This window comes from Drosophila takahashii, chromosome 3R (genome assembly GCF_030179915.1).
Source record: "Drosophila takahashii strain IR98-3 E-12201 chromosome 3R, DtakHiC1v2, whole genome shotgun sequence".
NCBI lineage: Eukaryota > Metazoa > Arthropoda > Insecta > Diptera > Drosophilidae > Drosophila > Drosophila takahashii.
The window spans coordinates 38,368,267-38,383,476 of record NC_091681.1 but is presented as its reverse complement, the minus strand read 5'-3'; the positions used below and the strand labels follow the sequence as shown (position 1 = coordinate 38,383,476).

At 40.6% G+C, this 15,210-nt stretch overlaps 2 protein-coding genes across 2 annotated transcripts; both read right to left on the bottom strand.

Annotated features, from left to right (window-relative positions):
- Positions 1–2,434: 2,434 nt before the first annotated feature.
- Positions 2,435–3,478, bottom strand: LOC108065565 (chymotrypsin-like protease CTRL-1). Its single transcript, XM_017153579.3, has 4 exons — positions 3,265–3,478; positions 3,164–3,209; positions 2,927–3,102; positions 2,435–2,865 (listed from the first exon to the last, which is right to left on the bottom strand). Exons 1-4 carry the CDS (start codon positions 3,476–3,478, stop codon positions 2,462–2,464), a joined length of 840 nt encoding a protein of 279 aa, XP_017009068.3. The 3' UTR covers positions 2,435–2,461.
- A 214-nt stretch (positions 3,479–3,692) lies between these two features.
- LOC108065486 (serine protease grass) lies at positions 3,693–4,871 on the bottom strand. The gene is made up of 4 exons (XM_017153484.3): positions 4,652–4,871; positions 4,551–4,596; positions 4,321–4,490; positions 3,693–4,264 (listed from the first exon to the last, which is right to left on the bottom strand). The coding sequence occupies exons 1-4, from the start codon at positions 4,869–4,871 to the stop codon at positions 3,858–3,860; spliced, it is 843 nt and encodes a 280-aa protein (XP_017008973.3). The 3' UTR covers positions 3,693–3,857.
- Positions 4,872–15,210: the final 10,339 nt, after the last annotated feature.

Below are 15,210 nucleotides of genomic sequence, written 5' to 3'. Positions count from 1 at the left end.
CCATGATATGTGGGTGCTTCTGAGTAAAAGTCCCATACAAAATTATTTTCCATCACCTCTAGAACTAAGAAACTAAATACGTTCACTGAACATACATAGAGAAATGTATATGTTTACTTTCATTCTGTAGGATGCCTTGACTTTTTTAAAATTTGACAACATTTAGGAGTAGATAAAGAAATAGAAAAAACGGTTTTATTAGTATAAGAAATCCAATAAAATGTCCTCATGAAAACGCTTTAAACCGAAATTAAAGCATACAATGAACAATAGATACAATGAATAGTTAAAATTACTTCCATTCAAGATTTAATTCTCAGAATTGTTTTTCCATCAGAAAAATCTCTACAATTTTGGGATTTTCACCTTTGGCGTCGAATTCCAAAGACATGGGCAATGGTTCACAATGGGGACTATTTTTTAGGAATGCCGTGATGTATTGAGAGTATGTCCTACCGAAAATAATAAAGGTAAGTCCAATTATATCGGCCACATAATTCGAAATGTCGGCAAACATCGGATTTTTGTATTCTTAGCTATACCGCGGAACCTGTAGGTGATGGGACATAAGTTTGTATGGGACTTTTACTCAGGAGCACCTAATAATCATGGAAAACTAGAAATGGTTCGTGGAAATTTTTTGCTGTGTACCTGTGTAATTTACTGTGATATCCTGGAACTGGAAAAATTAAATTTTATAACTTTTTAATTTTGCTTAAGAATTACTTAAAAAATGTAATTTATTTTTACTTGACACATTTTATTTTTTTGTTGTATTTAAACTTTTTAAAATATTTAATTTATTTATTAAAAAATATATTAAAAGAAAATTTATCGTGGGAAAGTGTTAAATAAACATAAATTTAATATGATGAGAAGTGATTTTCTCACCTTTTTTAGATGGATGGAGACTTTAAAGTTATATGACTTTCTTTTTCTAAAACATATACTTATAATTCAGCTTCCATATGCTGTTCTAACCGCAGACATAAATTACATGGAAAATATTTGCCGCTCTACAAATATTGCGGCACTTAAGCCCAACTGCTGCCACCCACCGGCCACCCCCTCCTGCTCCTACTGCATCCAGGGGGTGGTGCTGCGCCACCAATGTCGCAACACTTTCCAGACAATTGCAATAGCAAGTGCAACAAGCGTCGCAAAAGTTGCAGCCTCCCGCGCTCCTCCCGCATGTTTTATTACTTCCGCGCACTTTCGCTTCGGCAGAATGTGGCATATAGTATGTAGCATGCCGCATGCAGCATGTAGTATGTGTGTGGGAAAGTTCTCAGTGCGTTTAGCAGTTGGTTAGCGGAGAATCAGGAACACGAGGAGTACCCAGAGGAGGGTCTACATATAGGAATAGGAAGTAAGCTTCCTTCATCCTCTGTTGTCTCTGGCGTTGTTGCCACATTTTGGCGGTGGCTGCGAATGGTTTCCTGTCGGAGATGCGTTGCCACAATTGTATAAATGCACTGCGAGAAAATTACTCAAAGGGAAAATAATACAAAAAGGAAAATGAATACTAAATTATAATTTAGAAAATAAAGGTTTAAAATATGGTTCATAAAAAACCTAAAGTATCTTGTTATGTGTCTTGTGTGATATATTATCATTTAATTTATGGAATAATATTTTAGAATAAATCAAAGTAGGTACTCTTGCGCTCTGTGTATGGGGACACATGTGGCGTAGCAAAGAAAAAAAGTTAAGGCTGAAGATGCAGAATCCTTGGCAGGATACACCGCCCAGACACTGGCAACTGTTCACTTTCGCTGTTCCCCAGCCTCCCTTCCCCTGCCATTTCCTTTTTTCATATTTTTCCTTTTTGTCATTAAAGTTTTACCGCGGCATCTGTCACTGCCAGAGGAACACGGCTTTAAAGCCAGCTAAATTTTAATTGCCCTCGCGAATTTACGGCGAGCATCAGCAGCAACAGTCGCAGTACATTTACAAAAAACTGGAGCAAATGTTGAATGTTACTCCTTTTTTAGCTCACAGTTATTTCTTCCTTCCTTTTTTCCATTTTTTCGTTTTATTGCTGGGGTCTCCTCTTTTTACAGCCCAGTTGCAGGTTTGTGGCCTCGTTTTGGCCACAGCTTCTCCGCCGTATATCAAGAATTAATTAGCGTAATGCATTCACTCGCGGACATTCAAAGGGGGAGGACTTCTTTTATATGGCCCACTGATCGTGAAAAGTGTTTACCGCCAGCACGAGTTTTTCCGCATTTTTCCTTAGCTAAAAAAAGAGGAAGTTTCGCATTAAATATGCAGGACAAGCATTTGCATGATGACAATGCCAGGGCTGCAACCGATTTGGGTTTTAAAAATACTTAGGGAAAGCTTAAGTTGCAGAAATATTTGGACAGAAAATTTAACTTGAAATAATTTGATTTTTATATTTATTATATCTTTTCCTGATTTATGGGTTTGATGATATATGGGTTAAGGTTAATTTTTCCTATTGGTGGTAATTAATCACCGCCAGGATCCAGTCAATGTAGCTGAGGACATCCGTGAAAGCGCTTGCCTTCGAGCACTGGGCGTTCGTAAAGCTGGCGATTCCGATTTGGATGAAGCGTTGAGAGTTCTGGAATGGCACCAATGTGCCCACTGGACCGCCGGAGTCACCGTTGCACAAATTGCTATCCCAATTTCCGGCACAGAACATGGTGCTTGTGAGGGATCGATAGATGAATCGCTGGCAGATCTCCGGATGCTGGCGTGCCAAGTCCACTGTCATCAGTTTGCCGCTATCACTATCCGATTCCGTTTTGCCCCAGCCAGTTCCAGTGACCGGATCCACGGAGTTGATGTAGTTCCTCCACCTGGTGTCCCACACAATGCAAATGGGCCTGATGTTGTCTGTAAAGAATAAATGACCCTTAGAACTCTCCATACTCCGATTTCTTTGAGAAGAACCCACCTGTGTACTCCACTCTTCTCACTAACCGCAGAATGGCTATATCGTTGGCCATCGTATCCGGATCGTAAAGCCTGTGCCGGAAGCCTCTCTCCACTCGGGCCTCCGTTCGAAAGGTGCAGTAGCTCCCATGACATGTTTCAAATTCTTCCCTATCGTACTCCCCCAAGCGAGCTATTCTACAATATGGTTATATTTTCAAATGATATTCCTAATAAAGAAAACTTTATTATAACTTACAGTTGTGTATTGGGTAGAAAACAATGTGCTGCAGTTAGTACCAGGCCTGCAAAAAATACAAATAAATTAAACTGTTACCGAATTTATCTACAATTACTAACGATGAGTGATTAAAGTTCCGCCGCAAATGAACCTTCCTGTCGTCGAGTGAAGAAAGGCCATCCAAGGACTCGATGTCAATCCCGCGATCGTTCCATTTTTGACCCGAGCTCCAATGGGATTGGGAGCCCGAATACCACAAGCCATGTCAATGAACTGAGCGGTTCCCAAAAATGGAAGAAGTAAGCACATAAATCCGATCACAACGGTATTCATTTTGCGACTGATGTCTGAAACGTAGCCTCTTTGGGATTAATAGCCGCCAAGAGTCGAGCTTATCAGGCACTTGATTATGGGGAAATTATTTATTCCAGGAAATCGCTACTTATTTGTAAAATTCTTTTCTGAATTATCAAGAATTCATTATATTACTGACTTATCAGAAATTGATTACAGCATTACGAATATACGAATATATATAAATTCTGAATAAATAGAAATAAATGTTAATAATATAAGGAGTTATAAAGTAGATAACTAAATTGATCTATGCATATAGTTCAAACCTCACTTGAATATGTTGCTCTTTAATGTAAAAATGTCAACTTAAAATTGTAACAAAGAAAGATTCGGCTTAAAACTTAGAAAGAAGCCTTCATTTGCCAAATGTCTCCACCACCATCTCTATCCAGCCGGAATAGGTGCTCAAATCCGTATAGACACTCGGAGCCCGGCACTCCTTGTCTCCAAAGCTGGTTAACCCGTACTGGACGAACTTTGGTTCCCCGTAGTAATTTACAATACCTCCGAGAGGTCCGCCCGAATCACCCATGCAGGTGTTGGTTTCGCTGTCGCCGGCACAGATCTGATTGAGACCCACGGGAACATTGTAGAGATCACTGCAGATGTTCCGATTCATCACCACAATGCTGGCCTCCTGGAGATCTGAGGCTTCGGATCCGTTGTCTGTTAGTCCCCAACCAGTGGCCGTGAGCGACATGCCATCCTCCACCAATCGTTGCATCGCCGGATCCAGGATAATGCAGATTGGTCTAATGTGGACTTTTAAAACTCATTAAATTAATTAAATTATAATATGTATTCCCATATAAACCCACCGTTGTACTCCACAGATCTGGCAAGTCGAAGCATTGCAATGTCGTTCAAATAGATCGTGGGTGTAAAGTATTTATGCTTGAAGGCACGGTCAACTTCGTAGTCCTCGGCTCCAAGTTGGCACATTGAGTTGTCGCTGGAACTTAGACTCATTCCTCCCAGGCGAACAGTCCTAAAGGATTAAAATTTTCCATTTTCAACTATTAAATCCTCTGCGTTCGGAAGTACTCACAATTTTCGAGCCGCATCAAGGCAATGGGCGGCTGTTAGGACAAATTCTGCAAATAAAAGTATTAGGTTGAATATTATTTTTATAATACTACCGATACTAACGGCGATTGATGAGTGTTCCGCCACAGTAGAACTGCGATTCGTAGTGCAAATAGGCCATCCATGGATGGGCGGAGATCTGAACATTCCTGCCCCCGATAATTCTCGTCCTATAGGCAACATCAGCTCGAATTCCGCAATTTGGCTCCAAAAGTCTGGCCAATACCAAAGGGCAAAGCATCAGGCAGAAAATGATCACTTTAATACCAGCAGCTGATCTCATTGCGAGTCGAGAATTAAATGGAACCGACTGAATCGAGCGACTTTATTAATACTTATCAGAAAGAGGCTTATCAACCGAGTCCAGCTTATGAAAATCACAGCTGCTCAGAAATAATTAATACACTACCTTAAAACACTGAATAACATTAATTATTTGTTTATGAATATTTAAAAAATTTAATTTATTTTTTCGCATTCATTTAATTATATTCCCTTAACCCAAATAAAGTTCCTCGTAACTTATTTTTAATCATTTTCATTAACTTACCTTTCGCTTTTTAGCCTGGATAATTGAAATCTGTCTGATTACTCTTGGCCAGCATTCGTCGACATCCGAGTTGACTGCAGTTGAGTTGGCTTAATTAAATTTGCGGCAAATTAAATGTGCCCCTTTTGGCTCTTTAACCCGTTTTTTGCCAGGTCGGTTAAGACCACGCCCACGAAGGCCAAAAACGTGGCTGTTGACAGGCAACGATGACGATGATGTCCTCGGTTTCAGCCAGGTGCAATGAATGAGGTGACTGGTGAGGGGTAAGGGGTTTCAGGACACTATCGCCATTTTGTTGTCAGCTGCTTGTGGCAGGCGACATCAGCAGAAAATGCTCGAAAAGCAGGAAGGCGGCAGCAAAATGCATGCCAAATTAAACAGTAAATGCAGCAAGCCAAAAGGAGCTGCTCTCTCCCCGCTATAAACAACAAAAACAAAAAAGGTGAGGGACCCAAAACCCGAAAAGCCAAAAAAGCATTCGACCAACCCAACCGAACCAAGCCAACAAACAAACAAACAAACGAACAAACATGCGAATTCAGTGTGAAATTTTAATGCACAAAATTGCATGTGTGTTTGCGGCCATTGTTGTTGTTGCTGCTGCTGGCGTTTCCCTTCAGCCAACCAACAAACAGCAACAACACAAATTACTGGCCACGTCAACACACGGAAAAAAAAAGAGTGAGACGAAATGAAACTGTTGCTGTCAGTCTGCGGCAGCAGCAAAATCAGCTTCAGGCCATGCAAAATACAACGGCAGCGGAATAAAACGAGAAAGTTTTTCGGGACAATGGAAGTTCATATACCCTTGTTGGTCATTCAAAATGTTCTGTAGCCTTAAAAAGTCTTAGTGTGAATTTTTATATTTTTTAGGATTTTTATGAAGAGCCTAGTAAAGTCCTTACCATTGCATTACAAATTAGAACTCGTTTTATTTAAAAATAAATAGTTTAAAATGACTGAAAGATTTTAATAATTATCGTAAGATAAATGTGAGAATGATTATATAATAAAGAAACCAAAAGTTCCAGTAAAGAATATTTGTAAGGATATATTTTCAAATGTAAGGTTTAATAAGATTTATTCATTTACTATCATAGTTATTTAATGGTTAGTTGGTTAGTTATTTATGGTTAGTTCTCCACTTTAAAAGATCAAAAGTTCCCACTCAAAGTGCCCAATATGAGAAAGAGTATGTGAAAGGGTTAAAACATGGTAACTGCAATTCATTGGCCATGAAGTTTTCCACCTGTCGACAATGCGTTGATTGCTCCCGCTCCTCGAAGGCAACAAAATCGGACAGGCTGAATATGTTGCTTATGTGTTGCTGTTGCAGTTGCAATTCCCAGACGCTGATTGTTGCCATTTGCCGGCGATCGGAGACCGATAAGTTGGAAAGAGACAGGCTGAGTTGAAAAGAAAGAGATGGGCAGCGCGAAGCTTCCCCTAGAACTCAGCGAAGCGTGGCCATAAACAATGACTGGGGACCCGGACCCTTCTAGTTGGTTTATTGCATTCATTTAGCGCATTCCCAAACAAAAGTCGCTGCGAGTGTGCGACTCGTCTGTTTTATAAGCTCCATAGGCAGGGCTGTTTGGGCCGTTTTAGCTGTTTTATGGCCCTGCCACACGCCATCTTGGCGAAACTCCGGACTTCGGGCCGCACTTCTCCACTTCGCCATTGTTGGCAATCATTGAGGCGTTAAGGGAAAACATGGAAATTGCATGCGAAAGTCAATCAGCCAAACAAAACATGGCCCTAAGTTGACAAAAGAGAGGGAGTAGTATTTAAAATTCTCTGGGAATTGCAGAGTTTAAAAGGAAATGCATTTACTTAACGTTAACTTAATTTTCATGAAAATCAATAATTTTTAAAAACCAATTCTAGAGAAAGGTAATTATTAATCCACCTAAAGAACACATTTTAATTAAGCTGTATATATTTTTTTTAATTTACAAAAGCAAAATGCAAATATGAATTGCCTTTCCCCAACAATAGAAATGAAAATGCTTTTTCAGGTTGTTTTGAATGTGAAATTTCTGATGACCCATCGGTTCGGTTTTGTTTCGGCCGGAATTGCACATTTCTTTGTTTAGAGTTTGTTTTGCAGAACGAACGAAGGAAACTCATGCATGTCCGTAGCCTGATTATAAACATTATGGACTCCGGCTCAGGAATTTTCCCCTGGAAATTCTGGGAGATTGCTGAAATTGCACACAAATGAAGGAGAAGAGCTTTGTGCCAAGAGGTGTTCGACTCGTTTGTTCTGCAGGTCGATGCATTTTAATGATGTGCCGGGGCCCCACAAATATAATTTCATTTTTGCATTTCTGCAACTTTTGCAAGCTGCAGACTTCAGACTGCTGACTGCAAATTGATTGCCGGCCAACAAAAGGGCACCAACTGCAGCGGCACTCACGCAACGCATGGCAACAATTGCAGCCGGTTTAATGAGCTCAAAAATGCGCGCAACAATGAAGAGCTGGCCGGGCTCCAAACCAAGGGCAATTTCCCAATGGCCAGCCAACATCCCACAGCCCACAGCCCAACCCCCCTTTTCGCCCACTTAAGCCACTGCATTCGTGTAATTAAATGCAATTTTATTGCCACGATCGGCGGGATATACAATGAAAAAAGGGAAAAAGGTGGGCCATAAAGGCGAGGGCCACAAAAAGTGTTGAAAGTACTGCTAACGGCGCTGCAAACTTGATTTATGCAGCACAAAAGGAGCTCGGCTAACGTGGCTAACTCAGCGCCCCCTGGCGGACAATGGCTGCCACTTCCGTCGGCCAAGAAAACAATGAGCGGCGTAATTAATTTCAATGTAAACAATTTATCAAGTGCATTCCGTAGGCAGACCAAAACAGACCCGATCAGTCCTCTGGAAAATTATCTAGTGTTGGATAGGGCAAAAAAAAAAGCAACCACAAAAATTAAAAAAAAAAAAATAATAATTAGGTGTAAAAATTTAATAATAAATAAGAAAAATAATAGGCAAAATACAAAGTATGAATAGAATGAACTTTCCATGGAAACGCTTTTAAAGTGGCTTCAACTCCCACGTCTAGTGTTGCAAAGGGCAAAACAAAGCAACGAATTAAAAATATAAATAGAACAAAATTTAAATGTACAAATTTAATAACAAATTTAATAGAATTGAAAAAAGAAATTAAATGAAATAAGTTTTTACATGGAAATGCTTTTGAAAGGGTTCCAACTGTCACGTTCCCAGCGGCACTTTCCTTAAAAATGAACTTTGAAAACTTTTCGAATTAAGCAATCCTTTGGCTGCTTTTAACCAACACTTTTGGCCCGCAGACGGCTGACCAACACTTACTTATAATCGAATTGGGCAAATAAATCCAAACCGGAAAAGCACCCAAAGCCATCAGCATTATCTACTCTAATTAAGATTGCCGAAAAACTCAGTTTGCCAAGCACTCTTCTTCGGGGCAACCAGAAGTGCATTTTGGGTTACAGCTACGTGCTCATCAGCATAATCAAGTGGGCGAAAGTGGGTGGCTCGGCTGAGAAGTGGAAGTGCAAGTAAAACTTAACTGCAATTTGAAAGAGATTACAATTATTTGATTGCACTTGAGGGCTGGGAGAGCTGAGAGCTGGGCGGCGAACTTAGCCGAGGCCAAAAGTATTTTGCGAGTCATAAATTTTGAATGCCAAATGCCGGAGATAAAGCTTATGCAGCTTATCGCGATTGGGGAACAATACTTGGGGATACGATGGATGAGCCGAGTGAATCACGGTTCCAAGGAGTTGAGTCATTTTTGGGTACAATGAATGGATCCGCTTGTCTCTTGGCGATCTGTTCGCCATCTCAAATGGCAAGTCTCAGGGCCCCGACAGTTGTTCATAAATTAAGACATCCCACAATAAATAAGCCAAGCAGCGAAATCCCCGAGAGAAGGAGGAGCACACGTGTCTGCGGAGCAGGAGCTCTTCAAAGAGTTTGTCAAGCGGCAAAAGTCTGCGGCTAATTATGCGATGCGATGGGTGGGGGCTTCCCCTGCTCCTCTAACCACTTCCCGCATCAAGATCTCGCCTCAGACAGCGACTGCAATTGCATTTCGCATTTGCACAAAAGACGGAAAAGAAATGCCAAAAAGCCGAATGACATGTGAAAATATGCAAATATCAAAAGTGAATGAATGGGTCTGGGACCGGTCTGGTCCGCTCTACTTCTGCTGGTCTGGTTGGGTCGGGTCTGTCTTGTCTGGTATGATATAGTTCAGCTCCCAGTTCCGTTGGCTCACTCATTAAATATAATGGACCCGGTCGCAAGACGAGACCCAGCGTCGTCGGCACCAAGCGCTTTAATTATGATGTCGAAATTCGCATTAATTGCCACAGAAACGACGAGTTCCGACTGCAGGGCCAGGACTTTTTATTTGCACTGGAAAAAAAAAATACTAGAAAAAGAATCCCTTTCTGTACCTTACAATTAACCAGAGTGAGAGGAGTATCTACGAATAATTCCATTTATTAGAATATTCTGTAGCTAAGTTTATTTTTTCATTTTTGCTTTTTAAGTATATTTTTTCTGAGTGTACTTTCTGCACTTTAAAGTACAGAATGGTGGAAAAAGTTCCCTAGTTCTCGTCGGCACCCTTGACAGCAGTTTATATAATTTTGACAAACGTTTAAATGCCTGCCAGACGACCGTCGACAGTTGTCAACTGATATTGTGGGTTGTGTGTACTGCGACTTGATTTCACATTCAGATTACGTTGCTGTTAATAAGGAGGGGAAAATGGAATAAGGAATATGGTATATGGAATAGGGAATATGGTAGGAAACTGGAGTTGGGGGCTGGCTGATGTCGCCATCTCTGTTTTGATGTGCCTTAATGCATTCGGACAGCACGCGATTTAAATTGCCTCGGCAAGGCACTTAATTATTTGCAAATGTGAGAATGAGAAACCCTTCAAAGCCGTTGCAGTGCGGTTAAATGCGGGGTCAGGGGGAAATAGGGTGAAAAATGATACAGCGGTGGAGCTCAAAGGATGTCCTAGAGGCTGGGGAAAATGAAAAGGGAATTTATACGTGGGGAAGAATAAAGGTAGGAAAGAAAATGATTTAATTTATTTTATACGAAAGTAGGTATTACAAAATGTGTGGAAATAAAAATTATACAAAATCCCAGAGGAGATATTAATTGTCGAAATTCTGTAGGAGATAACATTTATTCAGTTATCAGTAAATCATATTGGAAATATTAAGTATACGCTCTGTCTATTTATAAAGGAATACAAATGTTTGGTACTTTACTTCCTAGGCCAAACAATACACTCATACCATAACTTTCCGAAGAATAATTAAGTAATTGCACTGGCAAATGGGTTGCCAATCACGGCGGAATCTCTCCTCCTCAATGGAGATTCGGCGGCATCTGCTGGTCAGGGAAACAGATTTGATTTATGCTAAAGCTTTTATTAAAATTTCGCTTTCCGCACTTCCCACACCGCTTAACAGCTGATTAACAGCCGAAAGGAAGCCAGACGTGCGTGATGCCAAACAAAGGACGCTCCATGATGGAGCCGGGATTAACTGGGATCCTGCGAGGAGAACGAAAAGGAGGAGAAGGAGATCAGCGGCGAGTTGCTTTAATTAAAATAGACAAATGGCGCACGATTGGGCACTCGATGATGGGTCGTCGCCCGAGAATTCAATAGAAAAATTGCACAAACCTTTCCGACCATTTGCAGTTTGCAGTTCTCTCAAACGTAATTGTGGGCGCCCCCGTTTGGGTTTAGAGGAGTTCCAGGGGCCCACTTTTTGGACCGTGATGAAGATGAAGATAATGCGGCGGATGCTTTACTGGAGCCAATTTGGCTGGCAGCCGCTCAGCGATGACACGCTGTACGTGACCTGTTCGTCAAATGCAGCCGGAGACAAAGTGCAGGAAGCCTTTTGATCAGCTTTAAACTTTTCGGTCAAGTCATTTGGCTTGGGTTTCGATTTGGATTGACAATTGCAGACAAATATTGATGAAGACCTACGGGTGCAGGAAGGAAGTTTATTACTCACTTTGGCAAAGGAACTTTCCACATAATTATAGTTGATCTAAAATAAATAAATTTTTAAAGCCTAATATTTTCTCTCCCTAATATTTACTCTCCAGATTTCCCTAACATCAAAGCAAATTACTCCCCAAGCAAATCTCACTAATTGTCTTAGTTTGCCACTGGCAGCATAATTAGTCACAATCACTAATTTTTAAAAAGGAAAACCTCACAAAATTCAATTTCCAATGAAAATCGTCTCCCAAAAAGGCAGCCCCCAAGGAAATGCTCTAGGAAAAAAATCAAAAGACAGCCACGCGACCACAGAAACAACTTTTACTTGGCACTTACGCTTCATCCCGCTCGACTAGTAATGAAAAATTCCGAGAAATTTCAATTATTCAACATTTTTAACGCCAGGCAAATGAGCAGAAGTTTGCTTTTCGACTGCCCTCCTTGCTCCTCCTCAAAAGAAGAAGAAACCGAACTAATTAAAGACGCGTCCACCTACGAAACCCCAAGCCTGCTTCGGGAAGTTGGTCCCGAGGAATCATACAAAGTTATATAGTCATCAACTGCACATCAATCATAGGCCGGCAAACTTGGGGCCTTTGTCTTTTTGGGGTTGGGGGAGTGGAAAAGCGGGGGGAGTGTGGCTGGCGGGAAAAACGAGCGCAAGAAAAGCGTGAAAAATTGTCGAGCATGACGCAGTCTACGAACGCATCCACATCCACATCCACACATCCATGGGCTGCACTTAGACATTGCTAAATTTGGACCAAACGAAGACCGAGGAAATCCACGTTTGCCATGTGTAGGCATTTTGCTGATAATTAGCGAGCGGCCCAACCGAGTGTTTTGTTTGCCGCCCTAATTGATAAACGAAGGAGCCAGCTTCAGATGGGGATGTGGATGTTGCAACTTGCTACCGAATGGCTTGCCTGCTGGCAGGGCAGGAATTCCCCTTTCGGACTCGCTCTACCATAAAAATTATCTTAATGGACAATTTAAGAATCACTCATTGTGAATTATGCGCTGCATTTACCCGCCGAGTAGTCAAAGTCTGGCCACTTGAGTTGCGGCATCGAAATCTAGTCGAGGGAAAATGTCTGCGGTGTTGAAAGTTTTTCTTTTTGAGTAAAGAGCATTATGGGAAGTTTGGGATTGGTACAAGTCTTGGAAGAATATTGAAAAAATTATGCAGTTTTAATAAATATTGTATTTCCTTAACTCAATTAAATATTTTAAAATTATTTGTAATTAATTTTAATCATATTAAATATTTCACGACCTTAAAACTAAATTGTCGCTTTCAAAACTTCAAGAACCCTTAAGCTACTAATCTTTCAACAACTATCCAATGCAAGTGTATTCCAAATTCTTTAGACTTCCCCCCAAAAATCCCACCATTCTTTGTTTTTGATAAACATTCGGCCTCAGTGAGATCTTCAGGATTGTAAATGTTTTGGAAAATCTGCTCACATAGGCAAATGAAAAGCCGATGGCACAGATCCAGCTAGAGATTGTGGGGGAAATATTTGTGTGGCAGGGCCCGCGACTGCAGGGCCATGTGTGTGAGAGTCTGGGACGGGTATTAAAATTGGGATTCGAGATGCAAGTGGGGCGGGGAATATTTCTCATCACTCAATGCTACAGATGCTAAAAACAATCAACAGGCGCATTCGTATTATTCAGCCACCAGGCATGCAAAATTATTGTAGGGCTGATGGCTCTGTCTCGTCTTCTCTGGCTTGCCTCTAATGTTTTTAATGAAATAAACTTTTCTTGTATATTTTTTTTTATTTTTTCAGTTTGGTTTGGTTTTCCTTAATGTGAATTTATTGTTCGGGCAAAGAGTTGTGGTCGCTTTTCGTTCTGTGTGGGCACTCAAAAATAAAACCCGACAACCAGAAGAGCTGAGTGAAGTGCGGTGGATGTGGATGTGGATGCCGTGGAGTGGGTTGGGTTTGGGTTGTTGCCCACCTCCTCCACCAGTCCAATCTGGCAAGAGTCAAGCTGCTTAAGCGCAGATTTTTGCAGGGGTTTTTGGTGGGGGGATGGGGATTGGGGAAATGCAGATTAATCAAGCGCATGATGCAAGCGCTCAACTTGCTGCTCACTGACTTCACCTAGCCACCGCATTGAGCTCGGCACTCGCTTCTGTCTGCTGCCACTTTGCCAGCTGATTAATGTCTTACATGCGACGTTTTAATACCAATTTTTTATGCATATTCAAAGTGTGCAGTGCGAAGACCAACTGCGAAATATCTGCGGGCGAAAAACCTGAAGTCTCCTGCAATTCAGCTGGATGTCGTGACATTACATTTCCTGCGTGCTCGCCGAGGGAGCCAAAGTGCAGTGTTAGCTGGATAAAGTGAACTGGAAAAATAGCTAGGCTATTGGTTTTTAGATAAGTTACATTTTAAATAATTTTTAAATATTTCTAAATAATTTGAAGTATGTATAAAAATTAATTTAAAAGAGATGTGTAATTTTTTAAATATTTTTGGAGGGTTATATATTATGGAAATAAAACAAGCATCACATTTAGTACTCCCTGTTGACTCTTCAAATCCGTTTTGTCATATTCGCAATGTTGTTTGCAACTCGCGCAGATTGAAAGGTGTTAATGCCAAAAACTTGCACAAGATTTGTTCGCCGCTAATTTCTGAATATTTATAAAGGCAAAGTCGACAGAGAAAAGACATCTCCAGGCCAGTGGATGACCCAACTCCCCCCTCCCACCGTTTCCACAGTCGACGAGTAATTGCAGATGAGTTTTGGTTGCTCGGCTCAAAACAACTCGTTGGAAAGTAGTAATTAAAAGGAAATTAGTAAGCCATACCCTCATGCGTGCTCGATCTTATCATAAAGGACCCACATGTGCAGTACTTCCTCCTCTAATTGAGGTAACGACTTAATAAGTGAACTGTGCATTTGTACTCGGCATTTATTTCGTGCACCTTCAATGCGGAGGGAGGGGTAAGCGCATTAAAGTTTTCAAGTTCAGCTCGTTATATCATTGTGTTAAATTGACCGATGCCTTCCCTTCTCCGGGTTCTGATTCCAATTTTCGAAGGTGTCATCTCCGTTGCACCTCGTTTGATGACTCGGCAGGCGATTAAAGTCGTGCGGCAAAAGGTTTTTTGAGCTCAGAGAAGATCACAAATGATGATTTCGATCGGGAAGAATTCTTTTCTCGTGTTTGTATAACTTCCGATTCGAAACGCCTTGAAACGAAGCAACTCTAATTGGCTCGAAAAGATTTCGGCTGAAGAAATGTTTGAAAAGTCGTTTTTGTTTCGGTTTGTGTTAATGAGATCAAAAGGAGTTGAATGATGGTAGCCATATAAATCAGAATCTTAGAGGCAAAGATGAAAGGCTTTTCGAGTGATAATTTTATTGAAGAAGGTTATAAAGTAAGTAATTATGATGAAGGTTACTTAAAGTCTTTTTTCCAAAAAATAGAAGGAAAATACTTATTTATCATACAATGAATAGAGTCATAACTCCGAACCATTCTTTGCTTCCTTTTGAACAAACCACTGCATTTTAGAAGAAATATTTGGATATATATTTTTTTTGGCAATTTTATTCCAGCTTATAACATCAGTAACATAACTTTCGGGTAGATTTTGTGAATGAACTATTGGAGTATTTTGGTAAAATTGTATGATGGTACAGCTTCGTGAATTTTGTTTGTCATTTTAATTATTAGATCATCCCCAGATTAATTGAAATATTTCCTTACAAAGTTCAATCAACTTGATTTAATCCAGGACGTGTGTTTTGACGCGAGCTCAAATTGAAATTAATTCTCATTGACTTGTGTGCCATATTAATAACACAATATATCATAATACCACCCTCATAAGAACGAACATCCGTTCATCCCCAGGCAATCAGCACTCAAAAACAGATTCCTTGATAGAAGCGGCAATTTGCCGGCTTTGCTGTTGTCACTCCGGTGCTCCGGTAGCAAATGCAATTAAAATCTAATTAAATTCTACCGGCATTTTATTAAATATTTTCCAAAGCAACCACCCCCTGGGTTC

What these genes read in the sequence shown, in the direction of transcription:
- LOC108065486 (XM_017153484.3), bottom strand. Translation starts at nt 4,871, where the DNA reads ATGAGATCAGCTGCTGGTATTAAAGTGATCATTTTCTGCCTGATGCTT. An exon ending in CGGAACACTCATCAATCGCC is followed by an intron (nt 4,597 to 4,651) that starts GTTAGTATCGGT and finishes TTTTATTTGCAG; the next exon opens with AATTTGTCCTAACAGCCGCC. An exon ending in CAGATCTGTGGAGTACAACG is followed by an intron (nt 4,265 to 4,320) that starts GTGGGTTTATAT and finishes GAGTTTTAAAAG; the next exon opens with TCCACATTAGACCAATCTGC.
- LOC108065565 (XM_017153579.3), bottom strand. Translation starts at nt 3,478, where the DNA reads ATGAATACCGTTGTGATCGGATTTATGTGCTTACTTCTTCCATTTTTG. An exon ending in CGGAACTTTAATCACTCATC is followed by an intron (nt 3,210 to 3,264) that starts GTTAGTAATTGT and finishes TATTTTTTGCAG; the next exon opens with GCCTGGTACTAACTGCAGCA. An exon ending in GAGAAGAGTGGAGTACACAG is followed by an intron (nt 2,866 to 2,926) that starts GTGGGTTCTTCT and finishes TATTCTTTACAG; the next exon opens with ACAACATCAGGCCCATTTGC.